Source organism: Lepidochelys olivacea (assembly GCF_965140295.1).
Source record: "Lepidochelys olivacea isolate rLepOli2 genome assembly, chromosome: 7".
NCBI lineage: Eukaryota > Metazoa > Chordata > Testudines > Cheloniidae > Lepidochelys > Lepidochelys olivacea.
Genome location: NC_140417.1, coordinates 19,106,550 through 19,119,923, shown reverse-complemented (window position 1 = coordinate 19,119,923; position 13,374 = coordinate 19,106,550). Strand labels below are relative to the sequence as shown.

General features: G+C 43.5%; 1 protein-coding gene across 4 annotated transcripts in view; it reads right to left on the bottom strand.

The window, feature by feature from the left end:
• The window catches only part of IFT122 (intraflagellar transport 122), a 49,174-nt gene that overhangs the window by 34,566 nt on the left and 1,234 nt on the right, over positions 1-13,374 (bottom strand). For 2 of the 4 annotated variants that reach the window (XM_084634583.1, XM_084634584.1), the window contains exons 2-10: positions 12,279-12,345; positions 10,717-10,801; positions 10,103-10,181; positions 9,016-9,092; positions 8,409-8,475; positions 4,846-4,992; positions 3,446-3,613; positions 1,955-2,030; positions 1,175-1,366 (exon numbers count right to left, since the gene is read on the bottom strand). In XM_084634583.1, the coding sequence (XP_084490709.1) occupies positions 1,175-1,366; positions 1,955-2,030; positions 3,446-3,613; positions 4,846-4,992; positions 8,409-8,475; positions 9,016-9,092; positions 10,103-10,181; positions 10,717-10,801; positions 12,279-12,345 (958 nt within the window). The remainder of the gene's footprint in view (positions 1-1,174; positions 1,367-1,954; positions 2,031-3,445; positions 3,614-4,845; positions 4,993-8,408; positions 8,476-9,015; positions 9,093-10,102; positions 10,182-10,716; positions 10,802-12,278; positions 12,346-13,374) is intronic. The other 2 variants (XM_084634585.1, XM_084634586.1) reach the window with 1 other exon arrangement.

Below are 13,374 nucleotides of genomic sequence, written 5' to 3'. Positions count from 1 at the left end.
TACGAAAAGTCACGGACAAGTCATGGGCAATAATGAAAAATTCACGGAAACCTGTGATCTGTCCTTGACTTTTACTAAAAATACCCACGACAAAATGGGTAGTCTGGGGACCTGGGGGGGAGGGGGAGACTGAGAGCTCCAGGGTCCCCTTCGACTGGCAGCTTCAAACTGTGGGAGTCCCCCCTGCCTAGCTCCTGGGGGCCAGGAGCTCTAGGGATTCCCCTCTGCCACCTGTGCCAGTTGGAAGTTGCAGATCCCCCTGCTGCCTGGAGTGGTCAGGAGCAGCGGGGATTCCTCCTGCCATTGGGTCCCCCCCTGCCTTCTGCGGCCACCAGGAGCAACAGGGATTCCCCCTTGCCTCTGGGTCCTCCCTGATGCCTGCAGTGGATGGGAGCAGCGAGGATCCCTCCTGCTGCTGGTGGGGAGCAGTGGTCCCCTTGCTGCCCGTGGAGGCAGAGAGCAATGGGGGTCCCCTGCTGCCTATGGTGGCCCAGAGTCGAGGCTGAAAGCTGCAGGGCTCCCCCTGCCTCCGCAGGGGGCACTGCAGCTCCCAGCCGGCACTGGCTGGAGTACGGAGGTCTTTGAAAGTCATAGATTCCATTACTTCAGTGATCTCCATGACTAAATCACAGCCTTAAATCATGGGACACTTACTTTTTTTTTTTTTAAATCACCACTCTCGGCCTACTGATTTCAAAAGGAGTTCTGCCACTGACAGATTAGAGTATATATTGCCCCAAAAGGTTCTCCACACATTCTCCACAAGGTTCATTAGTAGAAATTCTGAACGAGGAACAGCCTACTTGCACATCTACTTCCAGTTATCCTATTGCACAGCCTCTACAGTCACCCTATTTCATATATATCATCAAAATTATTTTTAAATAAATCAGCTACCATTTTAAAAATAAAATGTAGTAAATGTCTTATGTAGGCCACTAAGCTTTATCCCCATTTATCACCTTCTTGTAGCCCAGGATACATTTCTCCATGACTATTTTTAACTTCAATGGGAGTTGAATGTGCGTACTCAGCAACATCTAAAAATTAGGCCACTTGTATTTAGCTGCCTCAGTAAGGATTTGAGTAAATTTAGGTACTCAAGTTTGAAAACTGTGGTCCTACCATATGTATCTAAGATCTAAGAGAAAAGCGATAAAATGTCCCCTCTTACCACATAATTGGAGTCTGGTTTAACTTTACATGTCCACACCCAGCTGCTCTGATCCCCTATGGTACCGAGACGCACTCCATCCTTCGTGTAGAGAGATACTTGCTTATCTGAGCCTCCCATTAATATATATTCTCCTTTGGAAAAATAGCTAATACAGCAGGGGTCAAAATTCAGCACCCTGTCCTTCCCAATCTACAAGACACAATATAGAGATCAAAGAAAATGGTCATTTCATGTTTTCTGAGTCATGAAAAGTAGTTGGAAACTAGCAAGAGGATCTCCCCAGTGTACAGGGATCCTCAGGTGCCAAAGTTCTATCATACAGGCTCCTATGATACCACCACCCCTTCAGCTAGTGGCAAAGACTTTCCTATATCCAGCAACAGCTGACAGTTGTAATAGCCCTCAGAAGCTGCTCTAAATTGCAACTGAGAACCAGCCTAGCCCCACACAGGTCTGCTCAGAATCAGGGTGATTTATAAAACATTAATGAGTCTCCTTCTCCTGAACTGTACCAAGGACTCCAAAGCTGCAGCTCAGGATCTGGGCCAGTAAACTGTCACAAATGTCTGCAAAACTAGAAGAAGTGACAGGAAGTGTCTCTGTTGGGTTGGGAGACGCTGGAGCTGGAAAAGAGGATGGTCAAAAGCTTAGAGTAATTACCCTTATAAAACAGCAGTATACAAGACAGAATGTATATACAGAATATGATCAAAAATATTCAGCTCCTCCTGAGGGTAAATACGAATGCACTTTCCAAAGCATTAAGCTTCAACTTACCTGTTTGCCACTGAGCTGAAAAAAGGAAAGCCTTTGACCCCAGTCTGCTACAGCTAAGATGTCATTGTGTTCATCTCTAATATGTAGAAGAAACAGACAATTAAGACATGCAGTGCGCAGCAGTGATTTCTGTATAAAACTAATAAAAGCTACAGACAAAAAATAAGCAGGATGTCAGACTACATTTAGCAAATAATGATTTTTTTAAAAAAGGCACAAAAATTGAGAGAAAAGCAAACATATCCACCCTAACTAGAATATTACTGAACTTTTTTTGTAGCCAGACAACAGACAGCTTTGGGGGGGGGGGACGAGACGACACGGGACGACACAGAAGAGAGTCCACCATTTCCTCCCAACACATCACTATGCCATGGACTGTTTGCCTCCAAAGACTTAATACATCATTTCATGTACTTCCACTGCAATTATGATCAGCCAAGGCTGATTAGCTAAGAGCCCCTGGACTTAAATATCTGTGGCCATATTCTGATCTCAGCTACAGTGGTGTAAATCCAAAGTCAATGGGCCTGAGTGGAGATGCACCTGATTTACATGAATATAATCAAGAACAAAATTTTGTCCTTGGAAGCTGGTAGCAGAGCATTCTCGGAGAAGGGCCTCCACCCTGGAATTTGGTAGTGTCCTTTAATGGATAGAGCCCTGGACTCAAACTCAGGAAACCTGGGTTCTATTCCCATCTCTGCAACAGGCCTGCTGGGTGACCTTGAGCAAGTCACTTCTCTGTGTCTTAGTTTCCCCATCTGTAAAATGGGGGTGATACTCCTTTGTAAAGTCCTTTGAGATCTACTGATGAACAGTACTATATAAAACAGCTAGGTATTATTATTACTGCTGGTCTGAGAGTTTGTTCACCTTAGGACACCACACAAAGACCATCACTCCTCCCATTCCTTTGCCTGAGGGAGAGCAAAGATGATATTTAAGATTGGTAGGGAGCAGGGATGGGCTGTAAGTAAATTGTTTATTATGGTTTAAAAATTGTGGGACTAAATTCACTGCTGGCACACAAAAAAAAAGATGCAGCTCCATCTAGTCAACAGAAACCCACCCACACACACACCAGCACTGAATTTGGCCTTATGGATTTTGGGGTTCTTTGAGTTTTGATTATTTGTTTTGATTTGTTAATTACATACACTTAGTTTTTATAATCTATAAAATGCGTTCAACTATCTGAAGAAACTGCTGCACAAACCTGACACTAAGAATAAAAAAGAAATCAGTCTCATAAAAGATCCTGCTCAGTATTACTACTGTTGCAATTGGCAGTCTCATCAGAATCTCTGGGCTCTAGAGACTGAGATATCTTCTCATTCCTAGAGGTGTTTCCTTCAGATAAGGGCTGAAGTTCATTGGTAGAAGACAGAGAGGAGAAATAAATAATTACATATATAAATTGAGACATAAATGTAAATGTCTACGTTGTCTATAGAACAGTAAATTTTATTCCCTTGAAGTTTCACTCACGAGCTGGTGTCCCTAGGGCTCTCCTCTTCCTCATGTTCTTCTTCCTCTGTCTCACTACCCTGACTACTGCACGTGCTGGACTTCAAAACTGGTATTTCCTCTAAGTAGTTGTGGACTGACTCCTCCTCTTCCTCACTTGCTCTATGATTCCAGAAATTCTCCCACCTACTGTAATATTAATTGTTCATTCACATTCCCTATAACTACAGTGAAACTATCATTTCAAAATCTATTATTCTAAGAAACTTCACTGCATAAAAATACACAAATGAAAAACCACGCCATCTTTCCTGGTATCCAAGCTGATTTTGCACCCAGTTTTTCCACTTATCAAAAAAGACAATAAAGTACAATTGCTATATATAGCCATCAAAGAGATGCACCCACCATTAATGTGTTCCAGCATCTCAATTAGTGTAATCAAAACAGTGCAACTCTATAATTAAAAAAAAAAACAGGCAGCCTGGTAGGAGGCAGCTGATGTCTAGAAATAGGTGTACCTTGTTCCACAGGAATCTCAGTTTATCCCAGATACAAGTCTCAGGGAGATGGGGCACTTGATCTTAAAACTCAAGTTGCCAACTATCCATCTTAGTCAAAATGCACTCCATTTTGAACTGCAGATAGCAGTGAGAAAACCAAAGGGGAAAAAAAGATAAAAATCTGCACCAATGAAGTTTGTGAAACCCCTTCTGGGTCAGTCAAGAGATGGGGCAAAGCCTTCTTCAAGCAGAAGTAACACACATGGATTTTGATGTGTCACTGAGGGACTCCTATAACAAAGGCAAAGTGAAGGAAGAGTAGGATTGGGAGAAAAAATGGACCTAATCCTCATCTCATTTACACCAGTCTAAATTCAGAGTAACTCCATTTTCTTCTACGGAGTAACTCCAGATTTTTACAGATGTGAAAAGCTAGTCACCAGTGACAAGCCTCAGGACTCTGAAGGCTTGTCTACACTACCAGCCAGATCTACAGCCAGCGATCAATCCAGCGGGGGTCGATTTATCTTGTCCACCTCAACGAGAAGCGCAAGGGGAATCAACAGGAGAGCTTTCAGAGTAGCAACCGTGTTAGTCTGTATTCGCAAAAAGAAAAGGAGTACTTGTGGCACCTTAGAGGCTAACAAATTTATTTGAGCATAAGCTTTCGTGAGTGTCTCCCGTTGACACACCACGGTAATTAGATCCAAGTATGTTGACTTCAGCTACGTTATTCACGTAGCTGAAGTTACGTAACTTAGATTGATCCCACCCCATAGTGTAGACCAGCCCTAAGTAAAATGCAGAAGAAACCCACTTAAGGAAGAAGCATAATGGCCTGGCCATGCTGTGATGTCAGGAATCAATAAAACAAAGATTATCTGTTCAGCACAAAAGGGATGGACTTAAGAGGTTTACCTTGATGGATTCCAGCAAATTGACGATACTGGAGATAAAGAGCCGCCTGGACGTTCTATTTTGACTTTCTCTTCACCATTTTTATTCCTTATGCTGACAATGCCATTGAACATCCCCAAAGCGAGGTATTGGCCATCATTTGTCCAGCTGATAACGAAAAGAAAAAGCAGCATGCCATAGAGGAAACTACTAAAAGTACAGTATACTGAACCAGCGGATGATAGTTTAGAATGTGTCTCTACGTAAGGAGAAAGAGTACTTGAATTTAGCCATTTACCCTGCAGCACTGTATAGTCACATTCATATTTATAGCAGGAACATGCAACCTAGGGAGAAATTCTTTGTTACACCTAGGTGAAAAATAAATGCAAGAATAAAGAGAAAAAAGAGATATCAGCTGCTAACACATGATGGAAAGTTACATCTACATTATTTGTGAAGATTGTGTGTCCACATACCACACCATTGTATAATCTTCATTCAGAATAGTGATCACATAGAAGAGACAATAGTGATGTTTAGCATACAGAGCACTGGACTGGAACTCAGGAGACCTGTGTTCTACTCCCAGCTCCACTACTGGCCTCTTACGTGACGCTGAGTAAGTCACTTCAATGCTCTGTGTCTCAGTTTCCCCATCAGTAAAACTGAAAAAATGATATCTCCTTTGTAAAGTGCTTTGAGATCTACTGATGAAAAGCACTACCTAAGCGGTAGGTATTATTTTATTATTTCTCCTGACTTTACCAGTTGAGTGTATCCTTTTGCCCCCAGATCAAATACATCACTTCCTTAAAACTGACAATGATGCTGCCTCTGCAGGTAGAACAGTTACCAGTTTGCCAATTGTCCTCCATCTACTCTTTCAAATGCTTCCTTAAAACACATTATCATCAATCCTTCCTATCTCTTTCTCCTCACCTTCCCTTACTTGAACTGTAGTGCATCGTTTCTCAAACTGGGGTCCATGGACCCCACTGATCAAATCCGCCCCTCCCCTCCCAGCGCCTCCTGCATGCTAAAATTCCAGCAGCACAGCAGGGCTAAGGCAGGCTCCCTGCCTGCCCTGGCTCCGCACTGCTCCTGGAAGCGGCCAGAGCATTCCTGCGGCCCCCTGGGGGGAGCAGGGGGTCTCCATGTGCTGCCCCCGGCTCAAGCGCCGACTCCACAGCTCCCATTGGCCAGAAACTATGGCCAATGGGAGCTGCAGGGGCAGTGCCTGCGGGGGCAGCAGAGACACACCCCCACACCTAGGAGCCGCTGCCAGAGGGATGTGACAGTCGCTTTCGGAAGCTGCCAGAGGTAAGTGCCACCCAGCCGGAGCCTGCACCCCTCACCCCTGCCTGCACCCCAACCCTCTGCCCCAGCCCAGGGCCTGCACCCTGCATCCAAACTCCCTCCCATACCCCACACCCCTTCCTGCACCCAAACTCCCTCCCAGAGCCTGCTACCCCTCCTGCACCCCAACCCCCTGCCCTAGACTGGTGACAAGGAGAGAGAGCAAGTGACAGAGGGAGTGGGGATGGAGTGAGAAGGGGGCAGGGACTCAGAGAAGGGGACGAGGCAAGGGCTGAGCAGGGGGGCTTCGGGGTTCCTGAAAAATTTTAAATCAAAATGGGGGTCCTTGGGTTGCTAAAGTTTGAGAACCACTGCTGTAGTGCATGGTCTTGTTTGAGACTGCAAGCTTTTGGAGGAGATATGTCAAACCATGTGTATATTTATAAATTTTCATGCTTTACAGTGCTATATATTACTACTCCTAAGGGAATTATGTGCCAAAAAATTAAAAAGTCTGTGTCAAAAAAATACAAATTCTGCACACAATATTTTAAAATTCTGCAAAATTTTATCAATAAATAATTGTAGAGGCTCCAGCATGGAAGTAGGGAGCACAGGCAACTGGCTGAACGAAGGTGGGAGATCACCCTGCTGCACCTCCAACCCCTGGGACACAAACTTGGCTGTGAGGCTGCGCCCAACCCTGACACAGTGCAAGAGCTGGGCCTGCCCCAGAAACACCCCCAGGCCCTGCCCCACCATGCCAGGCACACCAGATGTGGGCAGGCAGACTCAGCTCGGCAGGATCCAAATCTGGACAGGTTTAACATGGGGGGATCCAGGTGTGGGGTGAGAGGGTCCTGTGTGGGGCAATATCGGTGGCGGTGGCTCAGTGGGGGGATCCAGGTGTGTGGGGATCTGGATACACAGTGGCTCGTTGGGGAGTTCCGCGTGCAGGGACAATGGAATTCTGCAAGTGGTACAGGTGAAGGTGGGTTGGGGTTCAACTGGTTGGAGCTCAGTGGGGTGGGGGTCCGAGTGTGTGGGACTCATCAGAGTGGACAGGGCTCATCAGGGTTGGGGTTCGAGTGCAGAGGGTACAGTAGAGGCTGGTCTGGGTGCAGGATGGGGGATTCTGGAGGCAGGGGGTGAGGCTCAGTGGGAGGGTTCTCCATGCGAGGTTCTGGGTATGGGGGAGTCCGGATGCATGAGGGCTGGGTGGATGGGGAGCATCTCCCATACACTGATCCCTCCCCCCAGCGGCTGAGGAGCAATGGGGGCAGGAAGCAGGGGGAAAGAGGGCAGTGCAGAGCTTCCTGCAGCCAGGGGAGGTTTCTGTGGGTGGGTCTGACCCAGCCCGGCCTGGCCCTAGCTGCTCCTTGAAGAGGAAGTACCATCCTCCCCCACCCCCAGCCAAGCCCAGCCAGCACTAGCAGTTGAGCCCAGCACAGGGAAGGAGCCACTGGCTAGGGCATCCCCAGCTCTCCTCCCCCCCGCAGTGATTTGCCTCTTTGCCGGCTGCTCTGGGTGCCCAAAATGACATGCGCTGCTGGGGAGGGGTGCGTTGCTGCTCTTGTGGCTTCCCTTTGCTTCCCCATCAGAAAGTCATTTTTCTGCAGGGAAGCAAAGAAATATGCAGGGTACATGAATTCTGTGTGCATGCAGTGGCACAGAATTCCCCTAGGACTATGTATAAGTGTTTTTGTATTATTAATATAAAGTTAACTTATAAGCATCAAATATCAGGATTGGGCTTTATCATCATCTGGTTGCCCCACACACCACAAAAAAGTCTAATTTTTTTATATATCTATATATAATCTTTCACCTGAGGATCACAAAGTACTCTACAAATATTAATAAGTCTCAGCAGCACCTCCAGGAGGTTATTACTATATCAATGGATAAAGAAAGGAACAGAAAGTTTAACTGTCTTGCTCAAGATCACACTGCTTGTCATTGCAAGTCAGAAACAATACAATTGAAAAAAAAGGTACACTGCACACATACTCTTCCCCCCAGGAAGAGGATGAGAGAAAGAACAAAGAGTATGTAACAGATGCTGCTTATTGTACCAGTGGAAGGTGCTCAGATACTATAGTGATGAGGATGGCGTGATATAGGAACCTTTGGTTCTGCTGTAATCTGTTCTATAAACTCCCAGTTCATGCCCCTAATCATAGCTTCTGCATAAATTTAATGACATATACTTCTCTTTATTGTCATATTTTTATTCATAAAGGGAAAAAACAATCTGAATGACACATCTAGTGCTTCAAACTTACCTACAGCAGGTGATTTTACTGCTTGATTTATGTTTGGAGACTGACTTCTGCTCAGGAGACCACAAGCCTTAAAAACAAAACAAAACAGCCCCCAAGAAACCGACTAAGTTCATCATTACAAGCAGCATTCAGATTAGGAAAAAAAAGGGAAGCTGATTTTAAAGGGGCCAAGATTTTACTCAGTGTTGGGAAAGGTCAATGTTTTGAACAGGTGCTGTTTATTCACATATGGAAGGAGTGGGGAATAAACATCTAAATATAAAAACTACAATGAAATATTTCTTAAAGCGGGGCAAAAAAAATAGTACTATTGAAAAATCATATCACCATAAGATAACACACCTGAAGGCACTGGAGTTCATAACCCTTTTCCAACTGAGGGGCAGTGATTTTAAAAGTAAAATATTAAATTATGCTAAACAAGGTATTTTCTAAATTTTCATTTGTATACTCCATAGTGGAGGAGTAACATTTTATTTCTCCATTTCTTCGTCACAGAAAAGAAAAAAACTGTACCTATACATTACTGGCTAACTAATGTTTAATTCTCTCATTTTAATAATGTTTACTGGCTCAATGAAAAACATCAAAGAGGAAGACGACATACCAAAATCACTGGAGGAGCAGGATGCCAGTTGGTGAGTAACAGGATTGTATGAAACACACTGTATAGAATCATTATGCCTAGAACAAAGAAATCATCACGTTTCAAACAAATCTTTTGTTTTAAATGCCACATTTTCTATCTTAAAGCCACGCTTAGAGGACAAATATTGCATAAAAACAGATCAAAGTTACACTATGTCAAATTAACATGTAATTAAACTAAGTTAAAAATAAACTTTTTTTAAATTAAGCAGTCTCTAAATGGAGGTTTCATCAGATTTCATCAAGAACTGGCTGCATTGCTACGAGGGCATAGGTGGATATTGGTTTGGGAAGCACTGTGAAAGAAATAAATGTTATTAGCCAAATTTTTCCATAATATGTATGCGCGCATCTCTCTCAATGACTTCAACAAGAATCATTCAAACTTATCAAAAAGCAGAATTTGGATTTGAAGATGTAAGATACCAACAATTACATATCTATATTTCTTAATGACTTGTGGAAGACTAGTATTAATCTAATGAAAAACCCCAAGAGAATTCCGTATGCACACAAATAAAGCAGGGCAGAAAAAGATGGAACTTCTTGGTGGAGGCAAGTACTAGCAACCACCTTTGGATTGGGCTTCAAATAAAACTATTCTAATTTGGCTTATTTTACAAGACCAGGCTCATGTCTTGGACATGCAGTACACAACTCCTGTTGAGACAAAGGCAGAATATGGCTCCCCAACACTCTCCTGACACTCCTCTGCTCTTCTTGAACTCCTGCAGCCTTTTAACACAGTGAGAGAGGCTCTCTGGTGCTCCTTCAGCCCTGCAATGTCTTCACAAGAGTAACACCAATGCTTTATCTAGCCCTCCCACTGCTCCCTCATTCTCTTAACTGCTTTCCTAACCCTCTCAAATATCTTTCTATATCTTGACTGCTCTCCTCCCTCATTTCTCCTCTCTCTACTAGATTCTTCTCTGACCCTAGTTCACATTCCTTCAACTCTCCTAGCATCACTCACTTATATTAACAGCAGAAGTCCATAACCAAAGTATGTATTTAAAGGAAGCAATGAAGTGAATGGGTTCACTTACGTGTATTTCAGAATTCCTTCTAACTTTGAAGTCCAAATTATTACACTTTTGTCAGCAGAGCCAGATGCAAAACGCTTGCCTAGGGATTAATAATATTTTAAAACAAAACATCCACACATTTAATCATCACGTTTACTCCAAAAACACTCATCTTAGCAAAATAATAAAAAGGAAGTACTTTGTAGATGTCTGAGCGCTACAGGATCGTGTAAGTATGGGTCCAGTCCTGCTAGTGACTCCATATGGTTGCACTTCTGCACCCACATGAAATACTACTGACTTCAATGGAATGCTGTACAGGTAGACCTCTGCTTTCACACAGAGCCCCACTAAAGTTCATGGGGTACATGGGTCTCTATTCGTAGTATCAACTGCAGGATTGCGGCCTATGTTTTTAATATCCAGAGAACAGTACTTTCTTCTGCAGCTAATATTTGTAAAGTGCTTTGAGACCCTGAGATAAAAGGCAGTGTTTAAATGCAAAGTATTATTATTAAAACTACCTTAACATTCCTAATTTTAAATTTACAACAAGAAAGGGATGAGGCCAATTACCATGCTTTCTACAAACTAACACAAAGACGGAAGCTAAGAAGCCCAAAGGTGTCACCTACCGTCTTTAGCATAAGCCACACAGTACACTGTGTCCTTGTGACCTTTCAAGGGCTGAATTAAGGTTCCATCAGATGTATCATACACCTGTATCAATAAAAGGAAAGTGTAAAGACCCCAATCCTTCAACAAGCTCCATGGGGACTAGAATAATTAGAACTAAACAAGATTTGAGGCAAAATAAGTGTTTGTAAACTTTGCTTATTTAACAAGACTTTGTACAAAGTCAATGTCACTATTTCTCATGGATAGTTCGTTAGTTTCCCCTATTTAAGTCCACACAGCAAAAGGAGATAATTGTTTTTTAAAAAACAGGAAAATGCAATTATATGACAAAATTTGGCAGGGAGATTTTGAAACAGGTGTAGTACGTGAAACTACTTTTAACTTGTCTTTTAAAAATGACTACAGTTTAAATTGATGGCATCCTTTTAAAATACTAGAACATACTTGCCTCTTTCTATGCACTGAGAAGCAGGCATTACATGTAAGGACAATAGAGGTTACTGAATCATTTATATGAAAGTCGTTCAATTCATATGCTGTTTTCAGATACCCACTTGGCCTGCCTGTTTCAAAACAACCCATTCCCTCCCTATGTCAAAAACTATCTTTTTAAACTGTAGAAAAAGTCACATGAAAAAGCCCCCATTAAAGAGATTAGTAAGAAATTTTCAAAGACCCCAAAAATATTGCTACAGTTTATATAATGTTCCACAGCTATATTTTGGGGTCTTTTAAAATATATACAGTAACTCCTCACTTAATGTTGTAGTTATGTTCCTGAAAAATGCAACTTTAAGTGAAACAATGTTAAGCGAATCCAATTTCCCCATAAGAATGAATGTAAATGGGGGGGTTAGGTTCCAGGGAATTTTTTTTTTTGCCATACTGTACAGTACTATAGTTGGGAGGTGCCCCCACCTTACCCCCCATCCCCCGCCCACACACACACACACACACAGCCCACTGGCACTGGAGACGCTGAGGCAGGCAAGGAGACTGAAGGTGCTGTACGCAAGAAGCACGTTGTGCAGCAGCAGCAGCAGCTTCCCCTACTGTGCAAGCACCAGGGGCGGGGGGCTCAACCCTCGGCCCACCCACTCCACCCTTTCCCCCAAGCCCCCACCCTTAACCCACTTCTTCCCTCCCTCCCTCCTCCCCCTTTACTCCGCACACCAGGTCCTCGCTCCTCCCCCCTGCCTCTGGCACGCAGGCTCCCCCTCCCTCCCCTGCCTCCTGAAGTCTACAGGCCAGCTGACTGCCATGGGCAGGAGGCAGGGGAGGGAGGGGGAAGGTGCTGATCCACGGGGTCTGCCAGCGGGCCGGAGGTGCTGGGGGGCACGTAGGGGAGCTGATGGGAGGCTACAGCTGTGGAGAAAGCAGACAGTCAAATGACGTTATAGCGAAGCATTGGACAACTTTAAATGAAGCATGTCCTGTAACTGAGCAGGGACGTAAGATCGAAACAACGTTAAGCAAGAGGACGTTAAGTGGGGAGTTACTGTATTATTATTGTTAGATTCAGGTGGTATGGTGTGGAGAGGAGTAAACAATCTCCTACCAGCAATCTGTTTCCTGCTGCAATTATCAGCTGAGTTCCATCAGGTTTAAAGGCAAGATCATATATACTGGACAGTGAGACAAAAAGGGAAAATTAAGGACAGAACACTAAATATTACAAGAAATACCCAGAAAACACACTTTCTATTTCCAACCTTGTTTAAATGCCATTAAAAAAGGAGTAAAGATTTAATTTAATAGAATTTATTACACACCTCAGAACATATCTAACTTAGGGGAAAATTCTAGAAGTCGAACAGCTTTATGATGCTTTCCCCACATGCAATAAGGAGTTCTCCAAACCAGACCACCATCCTGCAATTGGCTTTGTCCAGGCACAGAAGTATGCTTACACAGATCCAACTGTAGGACCAGGTCACTAACCTGCAACTGCACCCTCGTAGACAGACACTTGTGATCATGCATATGCAGTTGCAAGATCTGGGCCATTAAAATAGGGAAGACCTTGTGTTATTCAGACTTTACTATTGACATCATATTACCTATAGTTTATGAGAACCAACTATATACAAGCTACAGTACGCATTTTGTTGGTTATATGGAAATAAAAACAGATTCTTGTTCAGTGATGAAGAAACAATCAAAATAGAAAGGTGGCCCCATATTTAACCTTGCTGTCACTTGGTGTTGGGAGGGATAGGGGCTGGAGAGGTGGAATAAATGATCTGTATTTATTCCTCAGTAAAGTTTTCCTGAGATATACAGTTGGTTTCCAGGAGGACAATCCTACCATAGCACAGTTTAGTACAACACAATGACACAGAACTTCAAAAAGTTGCCAATATACAATAAAATAGTATTGGTTGGAGGTGGGAGGGCATTTTCTTCCAAAGCACTTCCTACCACTTGTATATACTGCACTGGAGAAATTAACCACTTATTGGTTTAGCAAAGCCACCCTTTACCCTCCCTATGGAGAAGTCTGGGCAAGCACACTGAAAGCACTCTTAGAAAAAAAGTGTGGAGTGATCTTTAACGTGCACGCAGAGCAAAAAGAACCACAGTTTGGAAAACCACCCACAGAGTAAACTACCTGGAATTCAATTTATCTTTCTTTAAATGAAGGGGTAAAATTG